Below are 12490 nucleotides of genomic sequence, written 5' to 3'. Positions count from 1 at the left end.
CAACTGTACCACAGGGATGGAACATAAGTCGCAGAAAATAGAGGTTGTGGTGGCAGCTGCGTAAAAAATGTTGGTGTACGAGATTTGACGTCAGAAGAGTTACAGGGTGTGTTGAGTGGTGGTGTCCTGTCCTTCCAGGCTGTTGGCCTGAGGTAGGATTATATATGTTTAAATAGTCATAGTGTGGTGTGTTTTTAATGAGTGTAGGGTTATAGTTTTTAAATATCATACCATCTTCCCTCACAAAGTATAAGGCAGGGCTGTCCAACCCTCTTCCTGGAGAGCTACTGTCCTGTAGGTTCAGTCCAACCCTAACTTAGCATATCGGATTTAGCTAGTTAAGGTCTTGAGCAGCTAATTAGTTCAATTAGGGTTGGACTGAAAACCCACAGGTCTGTAGATCTCCAGGAAGAGGGTTGGGTAGCTCTTGTATAAGGTATACCCCGGTCTAGTGTCATTTAACTAGGCAAGTCAGTTAAGTACAAATTCTTATTTACAATAACAGCCTACCAAAAGGCTCCTCTTCGAGGACAGGGATAACAAATAAAAAAATACATATAGGACAAAACACACATCACTACATAAAGAGAGACCTAAGACAACATAGCATGGTAGAAACATTATTGGGTAAGAAGGTAGAGACAATACATCACGCGAAGCAGCCACAACTGTCAGTAAGAGTGTCCATGATTGAGACTTTGAATGAAGAGATGGAGATAAAACGGTCCAATTTGAGTGTTTTATTGCATGTCGTTCCAGTCGCTAACTGCAGCGAACCGAAAAGAGGAGCGACCCAGGGATGTGTGTCATTTGGGGACCTTTAATTAACACAATGTTAAAGGTCGCTCCTCTTTTCAGTTGGTTTCGGTAATGCAACATGTATTGGATACTATCCGCCGTTAAACATAATCGAAGTAGTGCCTGGTAATTCATTGTGCAATCAAATACTTGAAGAGGAACTCGCTCGTACAGAAAGAAGCCTGTGCTTCTACTATATCTCGAAGCTCGTGCATTTTTTTTTTAGGCGTAGCGCATGTCGTCATCTGCAGTCGACGTGGGTTTGTCCGTAACGTAATTTTGGTAGCGTTTGTTTTGACAGGCAGGAAAGACGGAGGGAAAAACCTGCAGATCGCTGGCGGCCAAATAGTATGCAAAAGATGTTGACAATAATCTCCAACGTGCTGAGAGGTAGCGCAAGAAGAAATGTAAGTATTGTTTATGTATAGTATTTTAGTATAGGATACACATGACCGCTTGTCCTTTTCTTAAAAAACTAGACCAGTTCAGCTGCCGTCCTGACCTTGCCATACCGCTAGGCCCCGATTCGTACCCGTACCGCAGTAATTAGCTAGCCGCCCCTGGTTTTACCTAAATATGACTTGGCAAGTTTTAGGTAAATCTACGAACTAGCTATAATCCAACGAATCATATGCCTACTTAGTTAGCTAACAACTCGTTTATTTAGTTGTCAACTTGTCAAAATAGTTATCATGGTGCGTTCAAGATTGCCTGGATTGGAAACCCGACGTTCAATTCCATAGAATTCTACGTCGGACAGAAATCAGAGTTTGAATCAGGAAAGTGATCGATCACGACCTCAACAAGCCAGCATGTTGAATACAAATGTATTTCAACGTACTTTACCGGTTGTCTGTGCGGTTGGTCATTTTTGCTGTTTGTATGTGAGACAATATGTCCACAGGAAGTATAATTACATCTACTTTTCAAAGCGCTGGTAGTTCATTCAGTTTTCTATCACCTAAAGCATGTGCAGAACCATGTAAACACGTGCATGTGTCTTGTGCATCTATTTTTATATTGGGCGCATGTTTCAGGTGATAGAAATGCACTGCCAGTGCTTTGAAAAGTTTATGTAATTATACTTTCCTGTGGTTATATTCTTACCGCCAAAAGGATCAACCACACGGGCAACCTGTAAAGAGAACTTTTCTCATTCAAACTCTCTTTGCCATCATGTCAGCTTTTATTCAAGATATCCAGTGGTAAGTAGCAACCGTCCTCAATGATGAGAAAAAGCTTTGACGGAGGCTCATAGGTGAATAATGGTAAGTAGAAGTACCGGTAATGAAAAACATTTTATTAATAGATTTGGTAGACATTTCTTTATTTTGACCTCTCCACAGTTCATTGGAAGTGTACACTCTAACAGTCTATTACCTAGAAAAGTATCTTGGCGGCGTAAATAATTGTGCTTTTGTAAAGCAAATTTTCTGTAGTTCTACCAATTAATTTAGATTTTTAGTTCTCAGAGATGGTATTTAAAAATAAATATAGTTCAATATATTTTCTGCATGCTTTTGAAAATTACCACAAAGAAGGACCACCTAACAATTTTCTATAAAGGGAAAAACCCTGTAATTAGCTCCAATGACTAATTTTCTTCATATTAAATGGATAGATTTAGGCAATGAAGCCATTTATCTACTTCCCCAGAGTCAGATGAACAGGAACAGCTAGCATGCTAACTGTTGCTGTAGACTTCCAGTAATTGCGCTAACGCTAGGTAGCATTGGCTTGTGAAATACCTTTAACTAGGACTCCCGAGGGGCGCAGCGGTCTAAGGCACTGCATCTCAGTGCAAGAGGCGTCGCTACAGTCCCTGGGTCAATTCCAGGCTGTATCACATCCGGCCGTGATTGGGAGTCTCATAGGGCGGTGCATAATTGGCCCAGCGTTGGCCGGGGTAGGCCGTCATTGTAAATAAGAATTTGATCTTAACTGACTTGCCTAGTTAAATAAACTTCCTTCATACTGGACTTGTAGACATAAAAATGCTTTCCACGATGGTATTCTGTTGCAGCTAGCGATATAAAAAAAAAAAGTGGATGGGGGGAAAAATATTTTCAATGATTGACTGGTCACCTTGAATAACACAACTCAAACATTTGTGGCACAGAATTGTCTGAATTTCCCCTTTCATGTCTGACAATAAAATCTTTCCTGTGATTCTCTAATGTATCTATCTCTTTATATCTTGATCTCCTGTTGTACTCCCTCACTCCTTCCCTTCTGGTTCTCTCCCATTGGCTGCCTGATAGGGAGCCCAGGTTGTGTCAGAGGTAAGATGTGGTTTTACTGTGGTGTAGTCGGTGATACAATCCCTGTGGCACAGCCGATTCTGCCTATTTTGTGCTCCATCTTTATTCCTAATGATTTCTTTCCCTTTCACATGTTAACATTTATACTTTCACTCATTCATTTAGTTATTTATTTGGGGTCCATATACGGAATATTTTAACATTGCATTTACCCACCCCCTCTAGAATAATTTTCATTTGGAAATGTTCTCTTTAAACAATTATGCTATGCTTTCTGCTCCTAATACCTCGTCTTGTTGGCTTTTTTTCTCACACGCACACACAGACCTATCTCATTCATTTATAGCTACTAGCTAGGCCTACTTAGTTATTTATCATTGGAAAGGGGTCTCGGAGCCAACAGCATAGTGCAGCTGCTTTGACAAAGACAAAAGGGATCTGATTGGTAGGTACTAGGTAGCTATAGTTCACAGGTTGGTGGCGCCTTAATTGGGGAGGACGGGCACGTGATAATGGGTGTTGATACCTCTCTAAAGTCAAACATATGATTTCCATGTTTGATTCCATTCGCTCTGTTCCAGCCATTATTATGAGCCATCCTCCCCTCAGCAGCCTCCACTGGTATAGTTGTTTTAAATGTTGTGAGTGGAAAGTTGTTTGGTTAGTAAGGTAATAAGTGTGGAGAATGTGGTTTAGAACAATCCTATGTGTTTCAAGGCTGAGTCAATTGAAAGGCCTTCGTTGGTGCAGTTTTTTTCAACAATTTAATATTATTATTATTTTTTTATGTGTGATGATAACACATTTTCATTATTTCCTGGATTCCTAGAGGCTGGTTTGGATTCCTAGAGGCTGGTTTGGATTCCTAGAGGCTGGTTTGGATTCCTAGAGGCTGGTTTGGATTCCTAGAGGCTGGTTTGGATTCCTAGAGGCTGGTTTGGATTCCTAGAGGCTGGTTTGGATTCCTAGAGGCTGGTTTGGATTCCTAGAGGCTGGTTTGGATTCCTAGAGGCTGGTTTGGATTCCTAGAGGCTGGTTTGGATTCCTAGAGGCTGGTTTGGATTCCTAGAGGCTGGTTTGGATTCCTAGAGGCTGGTTTGGATTCCTAGAGGCTGGTTTGGATTCCTAGAGGCTGGTTTGGATTCCTAGAGGCTGGTTTGGATTCCTAGATGACTTGGCCAATCACTCAGATGATGCAGATGAAAATAGCTTTTTAGTATTAGACTGGTTCAACACCTTCAGAACAACCACCAGACCTTTAGCTATTTGAGCTGCAGTAGAACCCCCTCAGTGGGTAATGTGCTGACTTTATCTCTAGACTACATGTGTCAAACTCGTTCCACGGGAGGGCCGAGTGTCTGCAGGTTTTTTCTGCTCCCTTGTACTTGATTGATGAATCAAGGTCAGTGATTATTTAGGAACTCCCCTCACCTGGTTGTCTAGGTCTTAATTGGACACCAAATTGAAAGGAAAAACAAGTAGACACTTAGTCCTCCATGGAATGAGTTTGACACCCCTGCTCTTGGCTCTGCAGTGACTGTTCTGCCTGGCTCTTCTCTCCCCAGTCCTCCATGCGCAGGGCTGCTGGCGGTCCAGGGGCAGTATGCTGATATTACCTCTCCGCCAGACTCAGATCCAGCACTACTACCCTACAAGCCAGACACAGATTTATACTTTCTCACACAGTCCTCTAGTAGACAATTTTAACAGGTCAGACTGATCTAACATTTAAACAGACCACAGTGCTGTACTGATCCCAGAACTTAAAATTGCCAGCAGACTAATACTTTAAGAATCCCCAGAGGCCACTCTGGTCAATCGGTCCCCTGCCTTTAGCAGTAAACCTGAAGAGGAGTCATTTGACACTGACAAACCATCTGCAGATCTAACATCACTAAAGCATGTGATAAATACAGACCTGCCAGTCTCAAAATGATCCTTATCAGAGCAACCAAATCTTAACTCACCAGAACCCTTAGCAGCTGGCCCGACTGTTTCAGAACCCTTAGCAGCTGGCCCGACTGTTTCAGAACCCTTAGCAGCTGGCCCGACTGTTTCAGAACCCTTAGCAGCTGGCCCGACTGTTTCAGAACCCTTAGCAGCTGGCCCGACTGTTTCAGAACCCTTAGCAGATATTGCCCCGATTTGTTTCAGAAGCAGAACCCTTAGTAGGTACTGCCCAGACTGTTTCAGAACCCTTAGCAGATACTGCTCCGACTGTTTTAGAACCTTTAGAAGAACCCTTAAATGTCCCCTCTGTTTCAAAATGAACTTTATGCGAACCACTTGGTACAAACCCAGTTATTCCAGAATTAAATTCATATTCACAGTCAGCTGCGATGGACTCAAGTATCAGAATCAATTTTTACCTCCATTAACCTCTGATGCGCCCATCATAGAACACACTTTACCAGAAGCAGAAATGGTCTCTGACCGACTAACGTTTGAACTAACATCACCAGGAATACCTCTTAAAGTGGACCAACCAACTCGGGAATTAAACGTTTCAGAACCTGACATCAGTACTAACAGAGGTCCTTCTGACTCATCCATATTTGAGCTTCAGCTGGCAGAGAGGAGCCAGAATACTGACATAGCGTTGCTTCAACACCCTGAGATCGCCCTCAGCTTGACTGAAGACACTCCTTTACCAGAGTCACAGCTTGCTGGGAGTAGCGGCAGCCCCTTTGTATCTTACACTCCTCCCCTCACCACGATTCATGCTTTTACAGTACTTTGCCTGATGCACAGATGCTGTGATCTGCCTGTTTTCTCTCACTAACACCATGCCCAAACCAGACGCGCATGTGCGTGAATTGATTTTGTCCCCCCACACCAAACACGATCACGACACGGAGGTTGAAGTGTCAAAACAAACTCTGAACTAATTATATTCATTTAGGGACAGGTTGAAAAGCATAAAACATTTATGGCAATTTGGCTAGCTAGTTTGCAGTTGCTAGCTAATTTGTCCTGGGATATAAACATTGAGCAGTTATTTTACCTGAAATGCACAAGGTCCTCTACTCCGACAATTAATCCACACATAAAACGGCCAACTGAATCGTTTCTAGTCATCTCTGCTCCTTCCAGGCTTTTTCTTCTTTGGACTTTATATGGCGATTTAACAACTAACTTTCATAATAAGATGCATTACCACAACTGACTTCAGTTCATCTTTCAATCACCCATGTGGGTATATGTTCCTAAAAACCAATGAGAAGATGGCATGTGGGTATAGGCTTCTAAAACCCAATGAGAAGTTGGGAGAGGCAGGACTTGCAGTGCGTTCTGCGACAAATAGAATCAACTTCTATTTAGCGCCTGGCAACGTAGATGCTCGTTGCCGCGTGTGAGCAGTGTGGGTGCAATGATTGAATAACATGTATGTGTACATTTATTTTGCAATGCTTGTGCACGCGACCCAGCTGGTGTGGTCAGCATGTAAGGCTATCCCATGGTGTGATCACTCATATTCCTTAGTGCTTGAATTGACTGGCTGTGTGAACCTGCCCACCCTGAAATGTGGTCTACAACACAATAATATATATTCTCCTTCATTCACATTTGAACACACATTTGATTTTCAGAGTGACGGAAATATTCTGGATATGTCTTTTTTCAGCCAATGAGGCATTCTTGTTAGTTGATTGGGTCAGTGTTTTTCAAGACAGTCTGACTTTTCACTAGTGCTTGTCAGTGGCAATGGAGTTTTTCTTCAGTCTCGTTGTGTGTGGATCAACCTCTGGAAGTATAGCTATGTTCCATACCATAGTTTTTCACTCGACTTCTCACTTTATGGGTCTGTCCTACCACAGATGCTTTTGTGCTGCCTCTCCCGGCTTGCCCAACCGCAGGTCTTGCGAAGTAGATTTGTGTTGTGAAAAGACGTGATGATATCCGGTTAAATGTACGTGTGTCTCTCAAGTGTCCTCTGTTTTATTTTAGGCCGCCAGCCTGGTGGTGGCGTCACGCTCGTATGCTGATTTCACTCCTGAGGCCACCTTTGACATAAAGGTAAAACAAAACAATATAAACCAAAAATTGTAGCTGATTTTGATGCTCACGGTCTGCCTTGTTGAGTTCTCATTGTGTGTGTTCTCCTGCAGAAAGTTGACCTTCATCGCCTGGAGGAGGGCCCACCCCTGACAGCCACTCTGACCCGGGAGCAGGGGCTGAAGTATTACCGGACCATGCAGACCATAAGACGCATGGAGCTGAAGGCTGACCAGCTCTACAAGCAGAAGATCATCAGAGGCTTTTGTCACCTGTATGATGGCCAGGTTAGAAGACACAATCACTCTCACCTATTGTATAAGCAAACATACAGTTTCACATGAACACGCACTATTGCAGGCTGGTGGGAGGAGCTATAGGAGGACAGGCTCATTGTAATGGCTGGAATGGAACAAATGGAACTGTATCATACACACAAAACATGGAAACCACATTTTTGATTCTGTTCCATTTATAACATTCCAGCCATTATAATGAACCTGTCCTCCTATAGCTTATCCCACCAGCCTCCACTGACACACGCACACACTGCATTCAAATAGCAACTAGCATTTCGCTGCACCTGCAATAACATCTGCTAAATATTTGTGACAATAAAATTTGAGTTAATATGAATGCTCAGAGATTGTTATTCTTTGATAGGAAGCCTGTGCGGTTGGCATTGAGGGGGGTATCACCCTGTCAGATCACCTGATCACTGCATACCGTGCCCATGGGTACACCCTCACCAGGGGTGGGACTATCAGGGAGATCATGGCAGAGCTCACTGGTGAGTGGACTTGACTCAGTCCAATAGAGAACCCCAATAAGATCTAATCACTCTACTTTGAACCTTTTAATGTTTAGGGAGATAAAATCAAACTAACCTCTTTCGCTCTCTTCGTTTTCTTTCTTAATTTTTGTATTTTGTTCCTTTGCTCTCTCTTAGGTCGTAGAGGAGGCATTGCTAAGGGCAAGGGAGGCTCTATGCACATGTATACTAAAAACTTCTATGGAGGCAATGGCATTGTGGGAGCTCAGGTAATTCACAAAGGCCTAGCGTTATTCCTTTATCTTAGATTTGAAAGAATCCCATTTTGATTTCTTTTTAACCTCATTTGCATCTGGTTTATATCCGATTCAAAGATTCACAAATATAACACCTGCCTAATTTCTCCTCAGGTACCGCTGGGAGCCGGTGTAGCCCTGGCCTGCAAGTACCTGGGCAATGATCAGCTGTGTGTCAGTCTCTATGGTGATGGAGCAGCCAATCAGGTTTGACATAAGGCATGCTTCTTGAACCTTGCATGCATTAAACATATGAAGGACACTCCAAGTTTTTATTTGACCCCAACTGTTGACAGAATTTTTATTCATCCACAGGGTCAGATCTTTGAGACATATAACATGTCATCTCTTTGGAAGTTACCCATTATTTTCATCTGTGAGAACAACCAATATGCCATGGGCACGTCAGTAGAGCGCTCTGCTGCGAGCACCGAATACTACAAGAGAGGAGACTACATTCCTGGCATTAGGGTAGACGGCTAACTAATATATTCAAGCTCCTGTACCTCTTACAAAATATATTCCGTAGTCTCACAAAATGTATCTGTATCCAGGTGGATGGGATGGATGTCCTGTGTGTTAGAGAGGCCACCAAGTTTGCAGCTGATCACTGCCGATCTGGAAAGGTGAGCTTCAACCTTAGAGTATGTAGGATGGTTGATTTGTTTCTGTGTGTACTGTGTACAGGTTTGTGTGTTTTAGTCGAAGTAGCACAACTTAGACTTTCTCTGTGCGCCACCTGTGTTAAGGGCCCTATCCTCATGGAGCTACAGACCTACCGTTACCATGGACACAGCATGAGCGATCCTGGGGTCAGGTAAAAGTCTACATCTATATTGTTGTTATTGGATTAGTATATTACTATTGTCCTTATTGACATGATTATTGTTACCTATGTTGTTTTTTTTACTCCATCAGTGCCAACGTACCAGGGATTCAGCTAAGCTTTCAGTGTTCTAATATATTGCTGTCCCTGCACTCTGTTATGTCCCCCAGTAGCCTCCTCCCTGCCCTCCTACCCCCCGTAGTGACACTGAATAGCCCTGATCCCTACCCGCTCTTCCCCCTTCCTCAGCTACCGCACACGTGAGGAGATCCAGGAGGTCCGTAGTAAGAGCGATCCTATCTCCATGCTGAAGGACCGCATGCTCAGCAACAACATGGCCAGCATAGAGGAGCTCAAGGTGATTCTCAAACATTCACTAATATACTGCACATTCAACACAGTATGAATAGGCAGCATATACAGGTATCTGCCATAATAAAAGAAACGCCAACAGTGTCTTAATAGGGTGTTGGTAAGGCTGGGCGACATATCAAATTAATTTTAGTTTGTTTTAGCACAATATTCCAAATGCCTGTATCACAAGAATCTAGTTTTTTTTTTATGAGAGCTTATGTCCACTTGTTCACTATTGGTCTCTTTTGTTCCTTCTGCTGTGACTGTACACCTTCCCATTTACACACACACACACACACACACACACACACAACCCCTCCCCTACCTGGCACTCACAACAACAAAGATGAAAGATCACTTCTTCAACAAGCTGTTTCAACTCGCTATTTGCATTTGAGGTTTGGTCCAACAGAATCGGTCATATTGAGACATTATTTTTACTGTAATAGACAAACTTAATCTTTCTAAGAATACAATTTTTATGTTTCAACTCCTCAAATTGTGTAAAGAGCAGACCCTACTAAAACGGGAGTATCAATGAACACTGATTCTGGAAAATGTATATGCAGTTTGTTGCACGCGATATTGCGGTACCACGTACTGCTAGCAGCATTTAACCCACAGATTGTTAGACTAGACAGCTAGTATGTGTTTTATAAATGTGCAATAGCCATAAAGTTATTATATAAGGAATTAGCAACTTATTCTGAGAAATAAGGTAGGCCACTTGATTTCAACATCTGAACAAAGTGGACAGGCTAGCATGCTGTTCAAACAGTTGGAGACAGAAGAGTGTCTTCATAACAATTCAACTGTTTTACCTTGTTAGCTAGCAAATAGATCCAAGTTTACTTTAACTGTAAGGATTAGCTGGCTGCTCACTAGCAAGTGGGCTTGTGCTTGAGTGTTTGAGATCTGTGTTAATTTTCTATGCCTGCTACAAGAATGCGTGGTTCTCGTTAACTTTTTAATAAAAAAGGGCATTCTGATAGACTTCAAAGCAAGATCATTGATTATAAAAATTAAAAGCAGGTTAAACATGTAATTATTAGTGGGTCTTATGGTTGTGGAAGGCTTATATTTAGCCTAGGTATAATTTAACAAGCCCTGAATTCATTTGAGTATTGCTGACTGTTTGAAATGCAGTGTATTTTAGTAAAGCTTCTTTAGAGTAAAAATGGATGTATGATTTTAGGCCATATCGCCCAGCCTTAGGTGTTGGGCAACCATGAGCTGCTTCAATGTGCCTTGGCATAAATTATACAAGTGTCTGGAACTCTATTGGAGGGATTCAACACCATTCTTCCATGATCAATTCCATCATTTCATGTTTTGTTGATGGTGGTGGAAAACGCTATCTCAAGTGCCGCTCCAGAGTCTTCCATAAGTGTTCAATTGGATTGAGATTTGGTGACTGACACACACCCACACACCATTTAAACCCCCTATGCTCCCTTGAGGCCCCTCTTTCAAAGTTATTGAGATCTCTTCTTCTAGCCATGGTAGCCAAAATAATGGGCAACTCAGCATTTTTCTACATGACCCTAAGCATGATCGGATGTTAATTGCTTAATTAACTCAGGAACCACATCTGTGTGGAAGCACCTTCTCTTATACTTTGTATCCCTCATTTACTCAAGTGTTTTCTTTATTTTGGCAGTTACCTGCACAAAGTCAAATATCTGAATCTGTTTGAAAAATGCATGATTATTGACACATTGAAAATAGTTACATCTGACAGAAGCATGTCTTTGAGGATGTAAAGACCAAACTTCCCTTGTCCTGTATGTGTGCAGGAGATTGACATCGCGGTGAGGAAGGAGATTGAAGATGCTGCACAGTTCGCCACCACAGACCCCGAGCCCCCTCTGGATGACCTGTGTAGCCACATCTTCGCCAACGATCAGCCCTTTGAAGTGCGTGGTGCCACCCCATGGACCAAGCTGACGTCGACCAGCTAAAGTAGCGTTTCCCACACTCTGCCCTCGGGACCCCAAGGGGTGCACATTTGTTTTTTTCCCTCGCTCTACATAGCTGGCTTAAAATAATCAAAGCTTGATGATTAGTTAATTATTTGAATGGGTTGTGTAGTGCTAAGGCAATAACCAAAATGTGCACCCCTTTGGGTCTCCAGGCCCGAGTTTGGGGAAACGCTGAGCTAAAAGCTCTTGTGCCCCACCCCTTTGTCTCCCAGGCCCTTCCCCTATCCTCCATCAACACACTTATCTTTGCACACATCACCTTCTCCATCTCAGCCAATGGCCTTCATGGACTCTAATCTCTCGCCCCAATAAAAGGCTCTTATTAACAGAGAAGTTAAGAATCTTTCATTGTCCCTCTCCAAATGTTCTGAGACTGGTCACATGGACCAATTGTCCTTATCAACATTACAGACGTAGTTACTCCTATTCAATGATTGTGGTTGTTTTCTCTCCAAATATAAGATTAAAGGGTATATTAAATAAAGTGATTTACATTGGGATTATTTTTTTATTTTTTGTAATGCCAAATCAAGTCTGTGCCTGTGGGATCTTGTCTATGTTTCGACGATGAGCGTCTCATGTCTCTAGGCTGCGGGTCACTCGTAGCAGAACACAAACACTGCAGAGCCGAATGGATGAATTCTGGATATTGTGGTGTGATGCTTCAGGGAGATATTATTAAATCCTGTTGACCTCATGCCTTCACTATCTTGTCAGTCATACCCCAACTTTGTAGACAATGACTGTCCTTCTAAATCATTATTTGCCCTGCTCTCTTGTTCCCTGAATTATATATATTTTTTTGTTCTATCAGCCTCATGTATTTATTGCTGAATGTGTCTTGTAACTGACATCGCAATGCTGTTTGTTCAAACTACAACTACTTTAAGCAGGAATAGAAAATGCCTTTTTTGGGAGTCTTGGTCGTCAACTGTTACAGTGGATAATAGTCAGAGAACAGTGGGGCACTACACACAGATCTGTCCTGGTTTTCCCCCAGAGATGCTAATGAGATCAGGAAGTGTATGTATGCCTTGATTGTCTTTGTACAGTCTATCAAACAAATAAACGTAGAAAGAAAGCTTTGTGTACAAATGTGTGTGACTGTGTGATCCTTGTTCTAAACAAAAGGCATGGATGGGAGGCTTAATGTTAAACAATGACATGGCTATTCAACTTATATGACCCTATTGTGATGTAAGTTC

The 12490-nt window shown here is 42.3% G+C and overlaps 1 protein-coding gene across 3 annotated transcripts; it reads left to right on the top strand.

Annotated features, from left to right (window-relative positions):
* Positions 1 to 934: 934 nt before the first annotated feature.
* Positions 935 to 12380, top strand: pdha1a (pyruvate dehydrogenase E1 subunit alpha 1a). Of its 3 annotated transcripts, none has more exons than XM_045690083.1 (12): positions 1056 to 1205; positions 3060 to 3080; positions 7008 to 7076; positions 7169 to 7342; positions 7719 to 7845; positions 8005 to 8096; positions 8238 to 8330; positions 8439 to 8594; positions 8678 to 8749; positions 8873 to 8940; positions 9199 to 9307; positions 11100 to 12380. In XM_045690083.1, exons 1-12 carry the CDS (start codon positions 1149 to 1151, stop codon positions 11262 to 11264), a joined length of 1203 nt encoding a protein of 400 aa, XP_045546039.1. In that variant the 5' UTR covers positions 1056 to 1148; the 3' UTR covers positions 11265 to 12380. The 3 variants fall into 3 exon arrangements, with proteins under 3 accessions (XP_013984778.1, XP_045546039.1, XP_045546040.1); XM_045690084.1 differs by lacking the exon at positions 1056 to 1205 and adding an exon at positions 2049 to 2066; XM_014129303.2 differs by lacking the exon at positions 3060 to 3080 and having other exon boundaries at positions 935 to 1205.
* The last annotated feature ends 110 nt before the right edge of the window (positions 12381 to 12490 follow it).

Source organism: Salmo salar, chromosome ssa11 (assembly GCF_905237065.1).
Source record: "Salmo salar chromosome ssa11, Ssal_v3.1, whole genome shotgun sequence".
Classification (NCBI taxonomy): Eukaryota; Metazoa; Chordata; class Actinopteri; order Salmoniformes; family Salmonidae; genus Salmo; species Salmo salar.
This window is presented reverse-complemented; position numbering and strand designations above follow the sequence as displayed.